This window comes from Nannobrachium achirus, assembly GCF_963921795.1.
Source record: "Nannobrachium achirus genome assembly, chromosome: 6".
NCBI lineage: Eukaryota > Metazoa > Chordata > Actinopteri > Myctophiformes > Myctophidae > Nannobrachium > Nannobrachium achirus.
The window spans coordinates 27,869,084-27,879,011 of NC_137815.1; the positions used below are offsets into that span (position 1 = coordinate 27,869,084).

Consider the following 9,928-nt stretch of genomic DNA (forward strand, 5'->3'; position numbering starts at 1 on the left):
TTGAACTAGTTGCAGGGACTGCTAACGATCAAGTAGGGGGGAGTGTGAGGGGGTGGACGACAGCGTTATTTCTTTTTTCGTTAAAATGTATTTTCTTTGGAAACTCTTGTATTTTATTATTCTTTCTTTATTCTAATGCTTGTTTTATATGTTTCCCCTAATACATTTTTATTTGTTATGTTGTAATAATGCTATTTCTCCCTGAATGAAACTCCACTTCTAGTATGTGTGTGTGCGAGCGGGGCTGATAGGCTAACTAGTGGCCCGGACTAGACCAATGTGAAGGGACTGACGTCCGTCCTGGCCAATGAGAGACTGGCGCAGGAAAGGGGGCGGCCTTTATAAGTGGGACTCAGTCACTCTGTCGCGGAACGAGGAAGGAGACGGACGTGTGTGTGAAGGCAGAGGCAGGTGAACGGGAGGAGGAACTGGCGATATGAGAGACTGATGACTGACTGCTACCAGAGAAGCATGAGCAGTAAACCTTAACTAAGAAACCTTGATGACGGCAATGAGTGAGCTCTACAGTGCGACGCAGTGATCCAGCAACACGGTGGCCCAGCAGAACCAGCAGTGTTCCCGCGGACCATCTACCCGGATCCAGACGAGCCGAGACGAGCCGCTCTATCTGAGCTGACGAGAGGGGTCGGAGTGGTGACAGTGGTGTCGTGCGTACTACCCGCACTGGCAGCCATTTGGCTGCCTGTTTGTGAGTATCCCATCTGAGCACCATTGTCTATTCGAGCCACTGACCTGAAGTTGTGCCAATGAATTGAAGTATACGAGGATACTGGCCTATTTTCCTTGTTCGCAGATGCGTGGGCCTATGAAGTAGACGTTACCGAAGAGTTGCTGTGTCCCTCCACACCTTGCACTCACTTTGATTTCCATTATCATTGTTATTACTATTATTATTATACCTGCCTTCACCTATTCCTGTGTATAACGTAGATATCTACCACACGTCCCTACTGAATCGCATTAAATGCAATATTATTATTATTATATAATTAGCCCTAACTGCTAACGGCAAATATTGCACCCGCACTTTATTTGTGCGGGGGGGTTTGATAAGGGAGAAAGTTACCCGGGTTGTTGGTTTTATTGTTGGTTGTTTTGTAGTTTTTAGTTAGAGGCGCCATAGGAGTGATAGGGTTCTTTTATTTTGTTTTTGCATTGTTTTTACTGGCGTATAGAAGCCCCTGTATTTTAGATAATAAACTTTGTTATACCTTTTCCAAATACTGTGTCCGGTCTCATTCTCTCCTGGGTTTATATTGCTCTGGTTACCTGAAAAACGTACCTGTGTGTCTTAGAAGGGTTATTACTATATATCTCCTTTTCCTCTTTTATAGAGGTGGCGTTGTCGGAAGTCTTATAAATATATATATGGAAATGCTAATGATAATACTTAAATAATACACTTGAATCCAAAAGGGTGTAACATAATTATTTATTTGCAAATCCAAGAAATAAGGTGTTGACAAGAGTACCAGTTTATACTGGCTGTTAAATTGAGTCGGGCCACTATTGCACACACACACACACACACACACACACACACACACACACACACACACACACACACACACACACACACACACACACACACACACACACACACACACACACACACACACACACACACACACCCTTACTGCCATCACTAACAACACAGAGACAGATGCGTCCCAAAGAATCTGGAGGCCCGTTTCAAGAGCTAATATGAGCCGAGGGACAGAGAAATAGGCTAGAGAAGAGGGTCCTAACACGTCCATTTGGTTCCATTTGTAGACTTTCAGACTCAGAGGGGATACCTTGAAATGTAAACATTTGAGAAGAACTGCTTATACAGTATATAAGCAGTGTTTCTCTTGCTTGCTTGTGCATTGCTGTCTCGTTTGAAAGTGTCTGTGGCATATTTTAATTGAGAGAGAAGGATAGAGTCCGCAACACTGGTAATACTCAGCTCTGTTTTATTGCTTTGTGAGGGACCAGAGTTGGTCAGCAAGAGAGACACAGCGACACTTGTGTAGTTTTCATAAAATGTATTTTGTTTCTTTAAGGTGGACATATAGACAACTGCACAGCATGACAATACCTAACCAAATGAAACATGAGGGGAACATATATAGTGGTTGATCAGACCACTCTTGACACACAGGGGGAAAACCAAAAGAAAACATTTAAACACTACAAATCCCTTCAACATAATCCATTACAACATTAACACATATTAAACAAAGCCATTACCTACAACTGAAATATTCAAATATATCTCTTCACAATTGTAGTAAATACTTGTAACTCATAATAACCCCTGCCCCTCCCCATATGCACAGGGGACATGGTGCAGTCCAATTGCCCAGCTCATCTGAAGCAGCTGTTTCTAATGCCAGCCATTTTAACTTCAGTAACTGATAACTTAACATAACACCACAACTTAAATGATTCCTGATAAGCACAGATGGCGTTGACAACAGAAACTTAATGGCCATATAAACCGTCCATAACTTTGTCAACAAACTTGCATTAAACAGAATGTCAATTAACAGTTGAGTGTCTTTGCATGAAGTATGTAGTGTTCAAAATAATAAATATAACTTAAACGAACAACTCAAACACTTATGTCCACCATTTCTTCACCAACTTTGTGGCTGCTGGTGATGGCCATCACATGTGGCCCTCACACACTCCCCCCCTTAAGAGCACACTGGAACAGTGAGAGCTTGTCTGAGGTCACCTTGAGTCCATGGGATGTGCTGCCCGCAAAACAGAAGGGTAGCCTGGCTGGCCTGGCCAGTACCACCTTGTGTTGCGTCCATCCATGGTGTTCTGTGTTCAACCACTTCATCGCCCGGAGAGATTTAACATTTTGCTCCTGGCATGATGATGCCTCCCTCAGACGAACTGTCCAGAAACCCTGCTCCTCCATGCGGATACGAACAATGCTAGCCAGGTCCACCAGTGCTGGTTCTCGGCTGGCTTCAACCTCCACACTCTGTCTAGTGGCTCCATGGGCTGCACCCTTAGCTCGCTCCTCTGGATCTGCCTGTGCTCCACAGGGTCCTCTCCCTCTGCCACGCTCCATTGTTCATCAGTGGGGCTGGGAAGATTCTTAGTATTATTTTTGCAAAAATATCCTGTGCTCTCTACTGGATGATCCCACCACTGCCACCATATGTGAGGGACCAGAGTTGGTCAGCAAGAGAGACACAGCGACACTTGTGTAGTTTTCATAAAATGTATTTTGTTTCTTTAAGGTGGACATATAGACAACTGCACAGCATGACAATACCTAACCAAATGAAACATGAGGGGAACATATATAGTGGTTGATCAGACCACTCTTGACACACAGGGGAAAACCAAAAGAAAACATTTAAACACTACAAATCCCTTCAACATAATCCATTACAACATTAACACATATTAAACAAAGCCATTACCTACAACTGAAATATTCAAATATATCTCTTCACAATTGTAGTAAATACTTGTAACTCATAATAACCCCTGCCCCTCCCCATATGCACAGGGGACATGGTGCAGTCCAATTGCCCAGCTCATCTGAAGCAGCTGTTTCTAATGCCAGCCATTTTAACTTCAGTAACTGATAACTCAACAAAACAACACAACTTAAATGATTCCTGATAAGCACAGATGGCGTTGACAACAGAAACTTAATGGCCATATAAACCGTCCATAACTTTGTCACCAAACTTGCATTAAACAGAATGTCAATTAACAGTTGTGTGTCTTTGCATGAAGTATGTAGTGTTCAAAATAATAAATATAACTTAAACGAACAACTCAAACACTTATGTCCACCATTTCTTCACCAACTTTGTGGCTGCTGGTGATGGCCATCACATGTGGCCCTCACATGCTTCAACGCTTCGATCCGTTTGGATCTTCTTCATTTATTCCTGAAGAAGATCCAAACGTTGAAGCAATAAAACAGAGCTGAGTATTACCAGTGTTGCGGACTCTATCCTTCTCTTGTATTGCTGTTTGTCCAGCACCTGGGCTAGAGTGGATTTGTGCATGCACTATTACCCCCATATTTTAATTGATACAAATAGTTTTGAATGTTCGATATCGCGCGCAAGATCCATCTCTCTCGATTCGACAACATGGTAGCCATAACATTGTTTTCTTTTCCCATTGTCCTTCACAATAAAGTTCTCCCCTTACCTCCCAATGCGCAAAATGTTACTCAGGTTAATATTAACAGGAAATAGGTGTAAACAGAGGCAGTGTGGCAGCGCAATAGAGAAAGGGGGCCCCATTGCGAGGGAGGGGGTCTCCGATGGACGGTCAGTCGGATTGACCGTCAGTTGGACTGAGACTGACCAGCGTTTCAATTGAAACGGGAGCAAAGGGTGTCGCTGGACCTATGTCTCAATTGACAGACTTTGACATCGATGGTAGAGGCTCCAATTGAGAAATAAAATAAATAAATAAATAAGGGAAGAGTTTATCGGTGAACGTGTGTGTATGAGTGTAGATGTGAGTCATGTCTTCAGAGTCGTAGAAGGACACCTCCCCTTTGTCATAGTCCAGCTCGACTCTGATCCTCTGAGGATTCCTCCGGACTGAGTTGGATTTACCTCCATAATTGTCCTTCAGACATAAACACCATAGTCCATGTTCTGGTGTGGCAGGTCTCGTTCCCTTCCTGTCTACAGACTCTTTAACCAAACCTATAATCCATTCAGGATGGTCTCCCACATCCACCTCCCAGCTGTGTTCTGAACTGAAACCCTCTGAACCCAGAACACTGGTGTACATGGTGAACCTCTCTGGGTTGTCAGGAAGCTGCTGGTACGTGTCTGTACGTCTCACACTGGTCAGGTCTTCGGACAGACAGAGACAGGGGTGTGCTGTGTTTAGGTCCAGAATGACAGGAGTGAACTTGACCTTCTCCTTCATCTTCTCCCAGACTCTGTAGGCCAGGTTTCCCAGGTGTTTGGACACGTCTATCATCACACCTGACACCAGCTGTGGTTCTGACAATGGACACTGGACTCTGTGTCGAACAGATTTCTGCAGCTCTTGTGCTACAGCAGAGATGTTGCCTGTGAGATACGAGATCTTCCTCTCAATGTTCTCCATCTCTCTGTCGACAGTCTCTGCCGCCTTCTTCTCTTCCTCCCTCAGAGCTTCCAGTCTGGCCTTCTCTTCCTCTCTCAGTAACTGGTGGAGCTTTTCAATCTCTGCTCTGATCTGCTTCTCTGTGGTCGCCACCTTCTCCTTGTTGTGTTCAATCACTGTGTTGTATGTCTGTTGAAGCTGTTTGTATTTGTTCCTGGTGTCCTGAAGAGACTTGAGGTCAGATTCCAGCTGGTACTTCAGGTTGACTGCTTGTTCTGTAGGATGGAAGATACAATCATAAAATCATAAAGAACAGCATAGGGGGAACGAGGTAAGATGAACCACTTTTAGCTTAAGTTTCCCTGGAAGCAAGAAAAAGTAAGATGGCAGTCAAATCAAAACATCTAGACATATTTCAGGATGTCTTCTATCATTTGAAATTATGAGTTAGCATCTATATATGACAAAGGGCCATAAAAAAGGGACATACAAATATGACTTATTAATTAAAAGAAAAGTGGTCATGTGGCTCAACTTGCCCCAGGTTAGTGGTGAGTTGACCCACGTGATATTCTTAACTTTTACAGTTTAAAGGACAACAAGGGTTCATATTTTAGATTGTAATTAGAGAAAAGAAAAAGTGAGTTTTAAAATGTTTTCATTTGCTTCGTTCTATTGCTTTATCGCGTTTACCGTGCTAAAATGTGGGGCATGCGTACGCATGGGGGCATGTGTACAAGTGGCTAAATATGTCTTTTTAGACACAACTAGAAGCTCGGCCGCCCTTCGGGCGTCTAGTCGGCGCCCTGGCCAACTCGGGAACAATGTAAATAGGGGATGAATGCCCCGCCCTTTAATGCAAACCCCATTATACCTGTTGTCATAGGATCTGTTTTTGACCATCTGTTTGCGTGTGTCCATTTATGCCCATATATGGGGATAGCTGTCTGTCTATGTCCATTTTATGTCCATATGGAGATCTCTGTAGGACCCGTTTTGACCATCTGTTTGCCTGTGTCCATTTATGCCCATATATGGAGTTATCTGTAGGACCTGTATTGACCATCTGTTTGCCTGTGTCCATTTATGCTCATATATGGAGATATCTGTATCTGTCTGTCTGCATCCATTTTATGCCCATATATGGAGATCTCTGTATCTGTTTGTCTGTGTCCCTTTATGCCCATTATGGAGATCTCTGTATCTGTCTGTGCCTCCGACTGTGTTGCCGACACAGTGCTGGTTCCCCCTTTAATGCAAACCCCATTATACCTGTTGTCATAGGACCCGTTTTGACCATCTGTTTGCCTGTGTCCATTTATGCCCATATATGGAGATATCTGTATCTGTCTTTTTGCGTCCATTTTATCCCCATATATGGAGATCTTTGACCATCTGTTTGCCTGTGTCCATTTATGCCCATGGAGATATCCGTATCTGTCTGTCTGCATTCCATTTTATGCCCATGTATGGAGATCTATGCAGACACAGTGCCGGTTCCGGAAAACCCTGATGTCAGACATCAGAATCCAAACCTTTCGTGCTGGTTCCAGAAAATCGCGTATCGGATTGGGTCGAGGCCGGGCACTGCACTACCTGCTGCGGTGGGGAACGCGCGTGCCGAATTTGAAATAGGGAATGAATGCCCCACCCTTTAATGCAAACCCCATTATACCTGTTTATATGCGTCCATTTTTTGTGTCCATTTTATGCCCATATGCCCATATGCGATTCCGAACATTTTGCGCCGGTTCCATTATACCTGTTGTCATAAGAGCCGTTTTGACCATATGTTTGCCTGTGTCCTTTTATGCCCATAAAACATCAGAATACGTAACCATGGCATTTTTTTGTTGACTCATGTGGCGTACGTGATCTCAGAGCCTTTTATTGCGCTTGCGCCGATTTCCTCCGGAACAGCCTGATGTCAACAATCAGCCCCGCATAAGGAGATTCCGAACGTTTCGCGCCGGTTAGGGAAAACCTCCGTGCCGCGGCGGGGAACGCGCGTGCCGAATCTGAAGCCGGTGGGACAAACGGTTCTCGAGATACGCGGATTACAGACACACACGCAGACACGCAGAGACTTCTCGCATTTATAGATAGATAAGCCAGCAGTTTCTTTATTGCTATTTACAGTAACACTTCTAGCCCCCATAAGTCATATCCAACCATGAAAGGTTGTATTGTATCTTGAGAATGGGCTTATTCTGTGTAAAATGACATATTTAGCCACTTGTACGCATGCCCCCAACCACTGAAATAAACATCTCTAAAACAATAGAAAGAAGTAAATGAAATACTTTTAACACTCATATTTTATATTCTTTAATTAAAAACTAAAATATGAACCCTTGTTGTAAAAAACTAAAGTTGTCCTTTAAACTTTTTTTTTCACAGTTTTGTTTATTTGAAAATCAGGGCATACAGTAAACCAAGACTTGTTCATATATTATGAGAACCAATCACAAAGAGAAAAAACAACAACAAAAAAGACAGTCATATAAATGCCAAAGATGACAGTGTAGCAATAGGGCAAAAACAAAACAAAATTAGAGAAATAAAAAGGCAATAATATAAGCAACACGCTATGATGGCACTTGAGGTACCATTCAGTGGAATGACATTTAATGATCATATGCCCTGATTCAAGTTTAAACAACAAACAGGCAAATAGGACAGATGAAAAAAGTATAAATGAATAAGTATTAACAACAACACACGAGACAGACAAACTTGACAAGACAAGACAAGACAAGACAAGACAAGACAAGACAAGACAAGACAAGACAAGACATGGCTTGGTTGCCCCACACTGCAATATATGTGATAGTTTAAACTTGAACAAATATTCTATTTAATTATCAGAAATTTTGCAAATAGTCTTATTTCTTTTATGGTTATTTAAACCGTAAGAAAAACTATTAAAACCAATTATTTATTATAATAAATAAAGTTTATTATTCAGAACCTTTTAATATTTGCAATTATTAATATAGGCCTAATATTGAAAACTTCATAAATTGAGTAGCACAAAGACCTAATAAAAATATGAATGGTGATTCATATTAGGATGATTGGTTCAATTTACCCCAAGGCATTTGGTTCATCTTGCCCCACGGCAACCATTTTGATGATTCACATAGTTTCATACATTGGAATATCACCAAAATGCATGATATATAACCTTAGACACAAAGTCCTCTATGAAGATAAAAACATACCCAGATCCTTGATAATATTGTTGCAGTCGATCTCTTTCATAATCTTCAGTGTTACTTCCATGGCTCCGTCCTCAGTGAAAGTTTCAACTAATTGATCAGTAATCTGTGTTCTACTCTTATCCTCGATTTCACATTTATAAATGCGCGGTTCTTCTCTGAGATCGAGCAAAACGCTGCAGAATTCCTCCAGCTCGGACTTGCCCAGATCCTTAAGAGCGTCTAATATGAGCTTTTTAGGAGTTTTAGGAGCCATGTTCAAATACAACTTTTGGTGAAGTTAGCCGCTAAAATAGAAGAAGCAGACAGTTTTCCCCATCATACGGAAATGCATAAAACCGCTTGTAGGCGGTATAGGGTATATATGCCTTAAGTTATCATAGCAGCATGTATGAAGGCATTGTCAACATCAGTATGTCGTAAGGAGGAACTATTATGTATCAAAACGACTGAGGCACTCAGGAAGCCACTGTGGCTGAGTGACACATCAGTTTTTAAACCAGTGATATAGCAACATATTTTTTTTTTTCAGAAAACTGTTACTTTTCGAAGACTTTTGTGGAATGAGCCTCAGGTCTTAATGTGTCAAAGGAATAGTTCGCCCCCAGAATTACTTTTTTGACCTTTGACCTTTAATCTAGTTCCATGTGTGGTAGGTGCGGTACACACTGACACGCTGGCATTTCACTTCCTGTTTCTTTCTCACTTCCCTTGTTGTCTGGGAACATCCGGTCACATGATTTGTGGTTTGTCAAAAAGTTCTCGTTCTTCACCATCACTATTGCTGACCAGACAAATCCATAATGAAACATAGCTGACAGCAGTTTATCCAGCTTCGTGTATGGCATACAAATACACAAATGGTTGAGATTTCAGTCCTTTATTTTGTCTCACTTGGAGAATTCTTGTCAAATACTATTTTTATTATAATGTTTTTGTCAGAAAGAGCCTTTACAAGTACCGTACTGTAGCTGCATTGTTGTCTCTGAAGAGACAACAGAATCAGCAGTATCAGGTATTACACATAACTGATGGTATTACAAAGCATACGGTCAGAACTCAGTAGGCTAAATCAGTAAAAATAGAAATTGTACATTTTTTGAAAAATATGGTCGATTTTGAAGTGGCACCAGAAAACCATGTCAACTGCTATGCCTATAGGCCTACTGCTGCAATTACACTGATTGCTTTCTACCAGGGCCACTAACATCTCGGAGTCACAGGGGGGGGACATGTTATGTAAAGCCTATGTATGTATGTATTTAAATTAAATGAGGCTGAAGAAGTTTGTTTGGCGAAGTTCTCTAAAACGTAGCCGCTACGTCTGTGCCTGTCTGTGAACTGTGCACAACTTTCTAAGTGTTCATTACCATGGAAACTAGCCGTAGCGCTCGCTCAGACATGAATATTCCTCTTTTTTCACACAATCTCTGCGAGGCAGCCCTTAGTCATCTGCTTCACGCTTCATCTTTTTTCTTCCTTTTTTGTTTTTGTTTTGTTTTACCTTTTTTGTTCTCTGAATAATTGATTCAACCTTGGCTGCTGTCATAGGTATAGGTATACTTCTTCCGCTCTAGCTCCTCTATTGTTACTCCAACAAGGTTATGTAA

The 9,928-nt window shown here is 41.9% G+C and overlaps 1 protein-coding gene across 1 annotated transcript; it reads right to left on the reverse strand.

The window, feature by feature from the left end:
- Positions 1–4,404: 4,404 nt before the first annotated feature.
- On the reverse strand, positions 4,405–8,574 carry LOC308286960 (zinc-binding protein A33-like; the record flags this gene model as incomplete). The annotated part of the gene is made up of 2 exons (XM_080728082.1): positions 4,405–5,372; positions 8,322–8,574. 2 exons carry the CDS (start codon positions 8,572–8,574, stop codon positions 4,405–4,407), a joined length of 1,221 nt encoding a protein of 406 aa, XP_080584208.1.
- Positions 8,575–9,928: the final 1,354 nt, after the last annotated feature.